Source organism: Schistocerca cancellata, chromosome 4 (assembly GCF_023864275.1).
Source record: "Schistocerca cancellata isolate TAMUIC-IGC-003103 chromosome 4, iqSchCanc2.1, whole genome shotgun sequence".
Classification (NCBI taxonomy): domain Eukaryota; kingdom Metazoa; phylum Arthropoda; class Insecta; order Orthoptera; family Acrididae; genus Schistocerca; species Schistocerca cancellata.
In genome coordinates, this window is record NC_064629.1 from 747,422,327 (window position 1) to 747,437,644 (window position 15,318).

General features: G+C 38.6%; 1 protein-coding gene across 5 annotated transcripts in view; it reads right to left on the reverse strand.

Moving 5' to 3' along the window:
- Positions 1-6,243: 6,243 nt before the first annotated feature.
- LOC126184089 (bestrophin-2-like) overlaps positions 6,244-15,318 on the reverse strand; it is a 610,224-nt gene continuing 601,149 nt past the window's right edge. For 2 of the 5 annotated variants that reach the window (XM_049926445.1, XM_049926446.1), the window contains one exon: positions 6,244-8,557. In XM_049926445.1, the coding sequence (XP_049782402.1) occupies positions 7,033-8,557 (1,525 nt within the window). In that variant the 3' untranslated portion in view covers positions 6,244-7,032. The remainder of the gene's footprint in view (positions 8,558-15,318) is intronic. The other 3 variants (XM_049926447.1, XM_049926448.1, XM_049926449.1) reach the window with 2 other exon arrangements.

Consider the following 15,318-nt stretch of genomic DNA (forward strand, 5'->3'; position numbering starts at 1 on the left):
AGGCATGCTACACTACACTACAAGTATTCAGCAGGATACCTAGATCCATACAGTCAACTTAGCCTGAAACAAAACGCCACTGGAAGACTACCTGCAAAGTTCCCAACTCTACAACCAACAACAACAAAGCCTACAGTAAAACCACAAAAAGTAAAAGACCTGATTGAGCTTCTCCAGTTTGTACCACCCATCCATCATCCCTTTCATTTGGAGTTTAAAAATGTAGCCACTCAGCCTCAAGCCTAAGCAGCAAGTCAGTGTGATGAAGAGGCAGAACAAAGTGATGGAGATGAAGAAGATGAAGCTCTGGACAATGTTCATGGAAATGAAAAGGATGAATGAAAATGAAAATTTTTATTTTGTTCTGCCTTTTAGATTGTATGTTTCTTGACTGAACTTTATTTTTTTGTAATACCAATTTTTAATTCTTAAAAATAAAAATAAGTGATTTTCTACTTTCAAAATAATTTCATTATTGACCTACAGTCAGAAGGTAAGGGGTTCAAGTGCAGGTGAACAAGAGATCCAAGTGCAGCGTGCAAAACATGGTGAACTTTCAGTATACAAAAATATGTTTATATATAATTAAAATAATGTTTTAATATGCTTCTGTGATGGACTATATCCTTGAGATACATGGTAATGTAAACAAAACTACCTAACTCCTAACATGACCTACTGGAATTTTTCTGAACTTTAACTTCAGTCTCAGAAACGGACATACGGCTGGGAGAGCAGTATACTAACTACATTCCCCTCCATATGCACATCCAGTGATGACTATGGGCTGAGGATGACACAGCAGCCGGTTGGTACCATTGGGCCTTCATAGCTTGTTCAGGAGGAGCTTTAGTTTTTACTTTTTCAACATATTGCTGTGATTTTTCTCTTGAATTCTTTGTCCCTGTGGTTTCTACAATATTTAAGAAATAACTATTAAGTACATTTGCTTCCTCTACATCTCACAAAATGCCGATGATGAGAAAATGTGAGAAATTAGAGCTAATACATGGACTTACTGACAATCATTCTTCCCATGTGCCATTTGTGAATGGAACAGGGAAGGGGGGATCAGTTAGTGGTGCCAGGAGTATCCTCTACCACACACCATTAGTGGATTTTTGCGTATGATGTGGATGTAGATGTAGATAGACTTTATAGTTTATAACTTTATGGCTTAGGATTTACATAGCATTAGTTGCAAGAGGTGAGAAGGTACTTGTAAGATTTTTATAAACATTTATGCAGTAATTATTAAATGAATATGCTACTGCTTCTGAAATACTTTGTAGAACATGTTTCCATATGATTTCTTTGGGATTATTGTTTTTACTCTTTACCTGTCCTGTTTCTGAATTTGTGGTCTGACTCAATGTTTTAATCTTGTTTCCTGATTTGCTAATGGAATTTTCAATAGCCAGTTTCTTTGTTCATTTTATTACTTTCCCGTAGATTTTTTTTTTCCAGTAGTACCATTTGAAACTTAAGTAGTCTATTTTATGTTTACTGAGTCTTTTTATTCAATATAATGTTAAAAGGTTTTATTTAAAGTTACTTACATTATTCTCATTCAGTTGTTGATACTTAATAGTGAGGTTCCCTGGTTTTGCTTTATGGATATTTTTGTTCTTTGAGATCAGACAGATTATTTTCATCTACTTTTACTCTTTTATGTACATTTGTTATAATATAATCTATAGATATAGCACAATTAACAGTGCCTATAGTGTGGGCATTGACTGTATTAAGTAAGTTGTGTGAAATTAGTAGTGATTGACCTTCATCTTTCAGTTTTGATTTCATATGGCAGTTAATATCAAAACAGCTACACAGAATTATTATTTTTTGTTTACCATCATATCTGCTCACCTCACTCTCTCAGGAATTATATTCTACTAATGTCAGGTAATTGATAAACATTGATGATTATAAATCATGTACTGTTTATTACAGTATCTGTGGATCCAAATTTAAAGCATTCATCAGTGCTTAATTTTACTAGATCAAATCAATTCTTTACCATACTTGTTAACCATTTTTGCAGAGATATATTAGTTATCGCCATATCTGTAAACTGACCCACAAAAGTATGATGCTAGTATATAAACTCCTGGAAATGGAAAAAAGAACACATTGACACCGGTGTGTCAGACCCACCATACTTGCTCCGGACACTGCGAGAGGGCTGTACAAGCAATGATCACATGCACGGCACAGCGGACACACCAGGAACCGCGGTGTTGGCCGTCGAATGGCGCTAGCTGCGCAGCATTTGTGCACTGCCGCCGTCAGTGTCAGCCAGTTTGCAGTGGCATACGGAGCTCCATCGCAGTCTTTAACACTGGTAGCACGCCGCGACAGCGTGGACGTGAACCGTATGTGCAGTTGACGGACTTTGAGCGAGGGCGTATAGTGGGCATGCGGGAGGCCAGGTGGACGTACCGCCGAATTGCTCAACACGTGGGGCGTGAGGTCTCCACAGTACATCGATGCTGTCGCCAGTGGTCGGCGGAAGGTGCACGTGCCCGTTGACCTGGGACCGGACTGCAGCGACGCACAGATGCATGCCAAGACCGTAGGATCCTACGCAGTGCTGTAGGGGACCGCACCGCCACTTCCCAGCAAATTAGGGACACTGTTGCTCCTGGGGTATCGGCGAGGACCATTCGCAACCATCTCCATGAAGCTGGGCTACGGTCCCGCACACCGTTAGGCGGTCTTCCGCTCACGCCCCAACATCGTGCAGCCCACCTCCAGTGGTGTCGCGACAGGCGTGAATGGAGGGACGAATGGAGACGTGTTGTCTTCAGCGATGAGAGTCGCTTCTGCCTTGGTGCCAATGATGGTCGTATGCGTGTTTGGCGCCGTGCAGGTGAGCGCCACAATCAGGACTGCATACGACCGAGGCACACAGGGCCAACACCCGGCATCATGGTGTGGGGAGCGATCTCCTACACTGGCCGTACACCACTGGTGATCGTCGAGGGGACACTGAATAGTGCACGGTACATCCAAACCATCATCGAACCCATCGTTCTACCATTCCTAGACCGGCAAGGGAACTTGCTGTTCCAACAGGACAATGCGCGTCCGCATGTATCCCGTGCCACCCAACGTGCTCTAGAAGGTGTAAGTCAACTACCCTGACCAGCAAGATCTCTGGATCTGTCCCCCATTGAGCATGTTTGGGACTGGATGAAGCGTCGTCTCACGCGGTCTGCACGTCCAGCACGAACGCTGGTCCAACTGAGGCACCAGGTGGAAATGGCATGGCAAGCCGTTCCACAGGACTACATCCAGCATCTCTACGATCGTCTCCGTGGGAGAATAGCAGCGTGCATTGCTGCGAAAGGTGGATATACACTGTACTAGTGCCGACATTGTGCATGCTCTGTTGCCTGTGTCTATGTGCCTGTGGTTCTGTCAGTGTGATCATGTGATGTATCTGACCCCAGGAATGTGTCAATAAAGTTTCCCCTTCCTGGGACAATGAATTCACGGTGTTCTTATTTCAGTTTCCAGGAGTGTACTTCCATAAATTACCAAGAGAGACTTTCTGTTCCTGAAGCCAATGTTTTGCAAAACATGGAGCTATTGGCCTGTCCTTTATTGTTGGATATTTTTGATGCATGGCCGTCGGTTTATTTCTAGTAGTGCCACAGGTAGTTACCTAAAACGAGGCTCTCTGCTTTTTATTTTCAATGGGAATAAGCTCCTTGTGACATGGTTATTGTATTTAATTATGTCTGTCATTTGTAAGTTGTCACTGAAACCTGTGTGAATTAAATCTATGCTGTTGCTATTTTACAATGTGTTTAGCATCTTCATCCTAAAATGAGTGTTAACACCATTTAAATGTAAAATTTGTGACCAGTACAGTTTACATCTGTCACACTAATTTTACTGAAATGCTTACATATTTTCTCTAACTGAGCATTTGCTGCATTAATTTCTGTGTTTATCCATGTGGCAGGTCATAGCAGTGTGGAATATTGAATAACAGAATGTTTGTGTGTTGACTTAATCAAACACTTATTCAATTCCCAGCAGGCTGTGATAATTTTGTTCTTGCAGACGTCATTTACTCTGCCAAAATGCTCATTAAAACCATTCAAAGGTAACTTCTTGATTTCTGACAGATTTATGTTTTCCAAGTTCACCAGATGATGCTTTTACTTTATTTTCTTACTAAAACAGCATGCTTTAACAATAAGTTCAATAGTTAAAATTCTTCAGCTGCTAGATAGATACTGACTTGGCTAAACAGCCAAATATTGTATGAACATAGACGTAAATCTGTCCCTCATTACACTTAGCCTTTAAATTTGGAATATTGTATGCAGTATATAAAACATCTCATAAACATTAAGCAGGCTATGAACTACTCTAAATTATTGAAACTGAAAAAAATGTAAATGTCTATAAGATAAAATATACTCAACATTTAACGTTCAAAATATTTTTCTTTTTCTGATGTCTACAGCTGATTTACTTTTTTTCCCCCCAGATCACTATTTATATTTCACACACTATATGCAACAAAAAATATATTACTCTCATGTAGAAGCCTGTTGTGTGGCTATATCTGCAGATTTATATTTTAGTTATGGTAAATCAATTTAAGTCATTAACAGCTGAAAATCACCTACAAATTTCCTGAATTTGATTATTTTTCTTTTCCATACTGTGGAATTCTGTCATTGCCACATTAGGAATAATGATGATTATTGTAGAGATATATACTGATCAGCCAGAACATTATGACCGCTGACCTACTATCAATATAAACCTATCCAGGTGACAGCAGCATCACCTGGCAAGGAATGACTGCTAATTAGACACATGCATGGTGCAAGTAGTATCAGTGAGCGTGCTGTCCATGTGTAGATGCAAAAGATGTGTGATCTATCTGAGTTTTACTGAGGGCAGATTGTGATGGCCTGGAGTCTCAGCACAAGCATTTCGGAAACTGCATGACTTGTCAGGTCTTCGAAGAGCATTGTGGTGAATGTCTTTAACATGTCACGATACTAAGGTGAAACCTTGTCCAAATGTCATAGGGTTGTATGGTCACCCCTCATTACAGATGTTGGACATTGTAGTTTGGGCAGACTGGTAAAACAAGACAGGTGACAAATTATGGTGGAACAAACATCACATTTTAATGCTGGGCAGATAAAAGTGTGTCTGAATGCACAGTGCACTGCACACTCCTAACAATGAGCCTCCGCAGCCGACAACCCATGCATGTGGCAATGTTAACACTATAAAATTAGGAACTATTACTGAAGTGGGCACATGACTATTGGCACTGGATGTTGGTGCAGTGGCAAAGTCTTGCATGGTCTGATGAATTCCAGTACCTTCTTCATCATGCCAATGGGAGGGTGTGAATCTGTCACCTTCCAAGGGAACAGCACCTTGACACTTGTAGTGCAGGATGAAAAAAGCTACGGCGGCTCCATTATGCTCTGGAGAACATTGACATGGGTATCCCTGGGTCCAGAGGAGCTTGCGCAAGGTACCATGATGGCCAAGGAGTATCGTATACTGGTTGTAGACCAGGTACACTCATTCATGACTATCATGTTTCCCAACAGTAGGGGCATTTTTCAACAAGGTAATGTAACATATCACAAGGCCATGAATCTGATGGAGTGGTAAGGTGAAAACAGTGGTGAGTTCCAGTTGATGTGCTAGCATCCCAGCTTGCCAGATCTGAACCTGATCGAACACATCTGGGATATGATTGAACGTGGCATCAGAATTCATGGCCCTCTTCCCTGAAATTTATGGGAATTAGGTGACTTGTATGTGTAGATGTGGTGCCAATCCCTCCAGCGACCTACCAAGGCCTCACTGCTTTGATGCCATGATGTGTTGCTGTTGTTATCCATGGCAAAAATGGACATACTGGCTGTTTGGTAGACAGTCATAATGTTCTAGTTGATCAGTGTGTACATGCCTGGAAATCTTTCAGACATAGCAATTGTGTAATAGTATTTTTTGTAACATGCATAACAGATATACACCCTTAAAATAGCTTAACAATCACACATAGTTCAAATACTGTCAAATAACAAACAGTTATTTTAAAAATTAGAAGGAATGGCATTAAATGATGCCATACTTTTTTGTATCTTGATTAACTTTAAAAAAAGAGAGAGGTATACAAGAGATAAACTGGTAGCATTTTCATTTTGATAGGGTGAACATACTTTCTGGAGAGTAAAGTAGACACATAAATGCAAACTTCATTTCCTTGTGATAAAAGCGTTCTGTAATGTTTCTTTCAATACATGAAAATTATTGTGAAGGAAATCACATAACAGTAAATCCATACCACTGAAAATACTTTTATTTGCAACTGATTGTAAATACCAATTCACAATTCTGCATGGTATGCAACTGGAACATTCCTAGACCACATATAAATGTATATATGCAAATATACTGGAAAGAGAAGTCCTTTTTCCACAAATTGAGGAATTTAATTTTGTAGTCTACTTCAATTTCTATTGCCTACCTGTTACAGTTTGCAATAGATATGGTGTTAATTTGCATTAGCTCATTGGCAATGTACCATAAAAATACCAGTTACAACAATGTAAGAATACATTCTCTGAGATGGTGTTATATGTCTAATTAGTAAAATTTTCTTGTTGTGTACCCAATCAAACTTAAGAGATTCTGGAAGTAATATGCTATAAAATATCATTTTTGTGTGCCAGGTAAATATTTAAATTACATTTACTATCACAAAGCACAAAAATGTTCACAGAGGAAATTAGCACAGAAAGATTATCCAACGTACAATCTCTTCAACATGTTATCAGTCTTGATCTCTTTTGCTTGTCCTGCCCAAACAGTTTGGACAAGTAGAATGTACAAGTAGTAGAACTCCCAAAACTACAGGATGTAACTTACAATGACTGCTGTAAACATTGAATGGATGTCTGAGAGTCTTGAAGTAAAAATCCATGTACAAAGTGTACATAAGTAAAAAAATATTTTAACATTATTTAATCATTGTTATGTATCTCCTGGAATCTCCTCATGTGACTTATCAATAACCACTTCTTCCAAGGAAATGTTTGTTGCTTCTCTTCCCAAGAAGCTGCTCGCATATTGTGGTAGAGAACTCTGACTAGATTTGAAATCTTTCAATAGAACTGACCAGTCAGCTGATCTCCAGGATTCTGAATCTTCAGAAACTACAAATGAAGAAGCTGCACTATCTCTTCTACTGACACTACAGTCTTTAGCAGCTGGCCTGATATCACAATCAGATTCAGACACACTTTTATGGAGGCAAGATTCACTATTATTATGTCCTACTGTGGGGCATTTTATCTCATTACTCTGGAGTTGCAACAAAGATGAAAACAAAAAATGACAACTTTGACTTTCTGGAGCTGAAGTAGTTCCAGTTTCGACAGAAGATTTTATTTTATCATTCTCTCTGATATCTGAAAATAATTCACTATTTCTTGAATACAATGTAACATCTGGCAAACTGTAACACTTTCTGTTCACTAGAAATGATTTTCCATTTCTATACTTTCCTTCAAAATCTGAAATTCTCCGAAGGAAACCTGAACAAAATACATGATTCTGATTAGCGGTAGTGTCTATATTTTTACATTCTGAAATGTCATGAGTTGATTTGATAATACTTGGAACACCCATACATTTAGTGACAGAGTTTCTAATAGAAGATTGCCCTATCTCTTTTATTTCATTTGGCAGTAACTGAAGCCCTTGATCATCTTGGCTTACAATACATTTGGTTGTCACTAATAGATTTGGTGTACTTTTTGTCATTTTTCTGAAATAATTATCCCCACTGCCTTGAAGTAAATTAAATCCTCCTAGCTCATTTGATGAATGAATAAGTTTCCTTTGGCAAAATGTACAATGTTTGCAATGTTTGCAGACCAAATCAAAGCTGGAATCCATCTTTGATTCACTATCTTGACAACTGCTCGAGTAACTATATATTTCAGAGATGTTAGGAACTGTATCCACAGTTCTTCTTCTGGGATTAGATCCTGTTTTTGATCCATCTTTATCTAGCATAGGTTTCCAACGAACACCTTTCTTTTTTGAACCTTCTGAAGAACTTTGTCTTCTTACTGGAATTAATCTTGGACAGCTTTTGATTTTTGGGAGGTGACTGGGAGCCAACTTTTTGCTGAAAATTATGTCACCTATTCCTTCAAAATTAGAAGGGATGGAAGAGTGAAAGTTTTTCTTGGTAGTAGAGCAATGTTCTAATGAAGACTCTGATGCCTGTGACCATAGCCTTTGAGATTCAGTTGCAGTGTACTTATTGATTTTGTCAGTTGTTACAACATTTGCAGCACTCGCCATGCATGTGCTACATTCCTCTGATGGTTCCTGATAGTGAAGACTGATGTCAGAGTGTCCCAGAGTTGATGAACTTGGCCAAGACAGCAGTGCTGCAGATGAACTGTGTATTGGCTTGGCAGATTGGCCACTGCTTGAAGTTTGGTGGTGTTTGGTGATGCCCAATGGACTAAAACTGCTGCTACCTCTGGAAAAGACAAAGTTGCAGATCAGTTTATGGCATTCCTTTTAGTGATAAAAAAGTTACAGTGGAGTTAGAAATCCTATATAATTTTATGGAGGACCAAGGGAACATCTTAAGAGGTATGTAATACCTCTTTAACCCACTGAATAATTAACATGCTGAATGTAGGCACAAAATAATTAAAAAAGTGACAGTTTCCTTTAATGTAAGTGACATCAATAAAGAGGATTCAAGGTCCAAATTTTGTTTATAGTTGAGTATTTTGCTGAAGGAGAAATTACTGTCTGAATGCATCTGCACAAACTCTAATTTCTCTTATCTTGTCTTCATGGTGTTCACTTGAAATGAATATTGGTGACAGTAGAATAACTCTGCACTCAGTAATAAATGTCTGTTTTCTAAATTTTGTCAACAGTGTTTCACAAAAACATCATCGTCTCCCTCCAGGAATAGCCATTTGAGTCCATGAGGCATTTCCATAATACCCAAGGGTTGATTAAACATACTGGTGACAAATCTATCAGCACATGTCTTCCTTTAATCTGACCTGGTGATGGTCTCAAAACCTCAAGCAGTACTCAAGAATGGGTAATGGGTTGCACCAGTGTTCTATACAAGGTCTCCTGTATACATCCACTACACATTCTTAAAATCTCCCAGTAAACTGATCTGATCATTTGCATTTCCTTGCATGCTCATTCCATTTCATACTGCATTGCAAAATTATGCTGAGATGTTTAATCAATGCAACTGTGTCAAGCAACACACCACTAATACTGTCTTTGAACATTATAGGGTTGTTTTTCCCACTCACTTACATTGATTTACATTTTTCTACATTTAGGGCAAGCAGGTATTCATCACACCAAATATAAATTCTATCTAAGTCATCCTGTAACCTCCTGCTGTCACTCAGTGACAATAATTTCCCATATACTGCAAAGTCATCAGAAAACAGTCCAGATTACAGCCCTCCCCATCCATCAGCTTATTTATGTATACGGAATGTCATAGACAACCACTTCCCAGATGTACTCATAATGATACCCATGTTGTCATTTAGACAAGGACCGACACTACCAAGCACATAAAAAAAAAGAAAAAAAAAAAGGCAAGTGACTAAAAAACACTGAGCTGCTCATTGACACTAGTTCACTACACACTGGCAGACAAGCAGATGGGAGTATAGATGCTTATGTTACTATACACAAAACCACATGACTGTGGTGCCACAGTCAATGCTGAGCAACAATACAGAAACTGCAAGCTACAAAGAATGAAAACAATAATAACAAATGAGCCCTGCAGTATTTTATACAAGGATTTGTGCTAAAAAACTTGTAAAATAATATGAACAACAAACTACTAGAAAACACAGAACCTCTCACTGTCACTAGTTCATTGTTCACTGGCAAATAAGCAACTGTACTCCATGTGATCTTAGAAAACTCATGTGCAGCACATTTTTAAATTTTAATGATGTGATAAGAATGCCCACATAAAAGCAAGCCATAGTAAATTTTGTGAGTACAGAAGTCTCTAAATATGCCACTCACAAGCAATCACTGCTCACTACATCTCTTAATTTTCACATGAGGTATTATAACTGACATATCTCTTTAGAGATGTGGTTGCCATGTTCCTCTCAATGGAATTTGAGCTTTATCAGAATAAATATTTTGTTTCTGCAAACAGAGATTCCTTAGCAACTTACACAGGAAATGTTATGTTTTTTCTGGACTATATAATAGTTTTTAGTGGCAGTGGAAATGAAGAAATAATTATGTTGTTGATACAGAGCTAAAAAGTGTCATCAGTGTAACAGATCACAGAATAAGTTAAGATACTGCTGCACATTATCCCAGATGAAGAATTATCTACAAACACAGAAGTAATATTATTGCCCATGTTAATGACTCAGAAAGTAATGAGAAAGTTCCGGCTAGCTGTGCGGTCTAACGCACTGCTTCCCAAACAGGAAAGCATGCCAGTCCCTGGCACAAATCCCCCTGGGGGATTCGTGTTGAGGTCTGGTGTGCTGGCCAGCCTGTGGATGGTTTTTAAGGCAGTTTTCCATCTGCCTCGGTGAATGTGGGCGGGTTCTCCTTATTCCACCTCAGTTACCTGTGTCGGTGAATGCTGCGCAAACACTGTCTCCACATATGTGTACGCTGTCATTACTCTACCACAGAAACATTTGGGGTTACACTCGAGTGGTACGAGACATTCCGTGGGAAGGGGAGAGGAGGGGGGGGGGGGGGGGGGGGCGGTGGTGGGGTGGTTGGACAAAGCCTCTCCATTGTTTCTAGGTTCCCGGTTCAATACACAATACACACACACACACACACACAATGAGAAAGTTTAATTAAAAAAATTGTATCAATATACAGTTATTACTTGACCAAATATGAGAGTAACAACTACATCTTAATGGAGATTACTGTAAACTTGCACAATTTAGAAAGTTCAAAATGTAGTACCATTGAACTATATGGCTGATGGATCACAACTAATCTCTGCTATGTCATGCAACTACCTAAGAATGATACAGTTTAGAGATATGAAATGCAATGAACACATAAATCCAGTTGTTGAAAACAACTGACAGGTTTTAACTGGCAGGATATTGAGATACGAGAGTTAGAAGTGAAAAGAGGGTGCTTGCAGAATGTATTCATGACTTATACTGGAACACTGATCCTGTTTGTGAGGTACATATCATGTCATACAGACATTTTATATTTAATTTTTTATTTATATTTATTTTTATGTGTGGTCATCAAATGACGTCTTTTGCAAATGTCATGTTGTTACAAAGGTGTAGTACATACCATACTTATGTATAAAAGGTTTAATACATATTTAACTACAAATGTTAATACATAATGTATATACCTTAGATTTTTTCCAGTGAATACATACATTTATTTCTAATAAAAGTTTTTAGTTTTGTTTTAAATGAATTCCTAGTAAATACTTTTATTGATTGTGGCAACTTTTTGTATCACATTGAGCCACTGATATATGAACTATGTCTGTTACTTTTATTATTTCCTGGGTTGTGGTTATGTACATCACAGCATTTAGGTGTGTCACCCTGATGGCTTAAAAAAAGCATAGTGAGATATTCATTTTTGATAAGGCCATCAAGACAGGTTTCCCTGTATCCCAGACCATATTGCAGCCTAACAGCTCCCTGTTGCGGCACTAGTACTCTGTTCGAGTGCACATTACTGGCACACTCCTGTAGCTCTATCCCATAACTTAAATATGAGAAAATTTTTCTATAGTATACTGTTTTATTACATACAACTTTGGACAGTTAGAAAATCATATACAATGTGCTGCTTATTTTTCTGCTTACATAGTTAACATGGTTTTCCCACTGAAGAGTGTCATTCAGGTGCAGACCAGAACATTTACAGTCTTCGTTGTTTGTGTACAACACAAATATCTCCTACATACCTATGGTATGAGTTGCCTGATTTGAACTCCAGTAACTTTGATTTTGTGGTATTTACTTTTATGCCTTCATTAGTAAACTATTTAGACACTTGAGATATTCCATGTGTTGAAAAATATGTTGTATGCTCCTCGTTGTCACCATAAAACAGGAGAGAGGTGCGCAGATCTGCATCTAGAATTATAGTGCTATCTGGGGACATAAAACATTTGTTAAAAATGTTACAAAAAATTTTGGCCTTTTCTGTTAAAGACATCATCTTCACTGTTGACTGCAGAAGACTATTTATTTCACTTCACTATTGCAATTTTGGGCTTTGGGTCATTATCAAGTGGAACTCCAAAATATTTTGCATCAGCACATGTTAGACTTTCAAAATCTTGCAACATGTAGGCTAAACATGTCATCATCAGAGCTAAGCCTTTTCACTATAGGAATACAGTAACATCAAACAAGTGCAAAGCTCTGAAAATTGTGAAAGGATCTAAATTTATCAAAACTGTTACCAATATTAACATCCTTAAAACAAATCACTATGAATCAATTTTCCAGCACATTATTCACATGTGAGTTTGCATGAGGTAGGTGTGGAGCAGGGGCTGGTGGAGACTGTGGCCAGGAGGATTATGGGATCAAACAATATGTTGCTATGACACTTCACATCTATGGAAGTCAAAGAAACTGGTGTTGAAGGATTGAAACGGCAAAGTTTTGAAGCAGTCATTGAAATTGAGCATGTTTTGCCCTTGTTGGTGAACTATATTCTTGGCAACAATTAGGCAATGGCATTTCACTGGTGTGGACAGCTGGTTGCTGTCATCCTTACGTAAAATGCTTATGCACATTAAAACGAAGCTCGTGTGTGATATGATTGCATTTACAGTCTGTAGCCACAATGATTTCACTGGTTCTACATTCATACTGTGTGTTCCTACAACATCATCCTCAAAGACATTAATCATACATTCAAAAACACTCCCTCCTGCTCCCCACTACATTTCTCCCCCAACTTACCCCAAACAATTCATCTCAAAGCTGGAAACATTCTCATTCTTGTTTATGTGCCTTTCAATGACACTACATCTCAGTTATACAGTGAGTTGTTAACTTTCCTTTAAATTCCAGCAGAAAAGTGTATAAGTCCTGAAATGAATTAGCCAAACAGAATCATGTAGGAATGTGTTTAAAGAATTTAAAACCCTAACACATCCATGAACAAAAGAACCACCAAACAATAACATGCCTAAAAGTAAAACAAGTAACCCGGATGATCCCTACAAGAGAGACACATAGAGGGCTGAAGAATATCTATAGATTTTTCATTTAATATTGGTTCTTGAAATTTTGTAAGCAGACTTTCATGTGATAACTGGAGTATACCTTCAAGGGTCAGCTAATTCAAATTTTTTAACATTTCCATGATGAGCTTCTGTGAGCTAAACAAACTTCTTTGTACATGTTCAGTATACCCTCATAATCCTGTTTCATATGGGTCACACATACTTGAACAGTTTCTAAGCTGGTATGTGCAAGTGATTTTTAAGCAGTCTTCTTTGTATGCTGACTACATGTTCCTAGTACTCTGCCCCGTGAACCAAACTCTGCCAGCTACCTTGCCTATGATTGACTCCATGTGATCATTGTGTTTCATATCCCTACAAATTGTAACACCCAGGTATTTATATGTGTCAACTGAGTCAAATTGTGGCTTAATAATCTTATAGGTGATAATATATTATTCCATATAGTGAAGTACACATTTTTAAATTTATAAATATTCAAAACAGTTTGACAGTCTTTGCACCACTTTGAAATCTTATGAAGACATGATTGACCATTGATGCTGCTTTCTTCAGATGTTACTTGGTGTAGGTAAGTGCATCATCTGCAAAACATCTGAGGTTACTAATATGAATCATTTAGGAACAAAGGAGATGACTCACAGAAGTGCTGCATTGTTGATAGGTACACAGTCATAAGGTACTGAGCTTTGCTAGCTATCGAAATGAAATTCCTTTATCAAGCTTGTACACACACACACACACACACACACACACACACACACACACACACACACATTGGGGGGGGGGGGGGGGGGGGAGTGAAGGATGTGCTGTAATGATAGCTCTGATCTGCGCATCTCAGAAAAGCTGGTGGTGGGTGGATGTGTTGAGCATCCAGATGGCACAGGTTGTAAAGGAGCCATCGAAATCTCATGTGTTGTGATCTGCTGCATGTTGTGTCACTGGGTGGTCCACCTTCGTTTTGGCAACAGTATGGCAGTGGCAATTCATTCCAGTTGATAGCTGGCTGGTTGTCAAATCAATGTAAAATGCTGTGCAGTGGTTGCAGGCAGAGATGGTATATAACATGGCTGCTTTCAAAGGTGGCCTGGCCTCTGATGATGTAGAATAAGCCTGTGACAGGACTGGAGTAGATGGTGCTGGGTGGGTGGGTTGGGCAGGTCTTGAATCTTGGTCCCCTGTGGCAGGGGACTGGCAGTGGGAGGCCGCTATTAATATTATATGTGAGCTAATTAACGTAAAAAATGACAAAAGGAGTCCAAATACATCCCTGGGTACCACTAAAGTTACTTCTATGCCTGCTAATGATTCCCCCCTTGACCAATTAGGAATTAGAGGTATATCCAATGAGTGGCTCAGGACATACCTATGTGGCCACAAACAGGGGGTTGACGTGCAATATACTGACCATAACAAAATCAGCTACTACTATTCAGGTTATGAAAAAGTGAAATATGGCATCCCTCAAGGATTGGTATTACGACCCATTCTGTTTCTCCTCCAATTTGCAGATGATATAAGCTTCCATATTAGTGGGAAAACAGAAGAAGAACTCTCCTATCCAAACAATGAACAGTGTAGAACAGTGGTTCAGCTATAAAAAGCTAATTATAAACAACGAAAAGACAGCACTGAACTTCTACAATCTAAAAGGAGGGCACCACCCAAACATACAAATAGAACTAAGAGACAGAATTCTTGGAAGTGTTGACAGCACAAAATTTCTGGGACTCTGGCTCCAGAACAACACATAATGGGAGGTTCATACTGAATATCTGCAAAGAAAACGAAGCAAAACCTACTACATGATAAGGATCTTAAAACGTTGCTGCAGCAAAGCCAGCCTGTTAAATGTATACTACTCCTACGTGCATTCTGTAATTAAATATGGCATAATATTCTGGGGCAATGCAACAACAGACATTAAACTTTTCAGGGTGCAAAAGAGTAATTTAAGAATTATTGAAGGGTAAACAATAGGAAATCATGCAGATCCA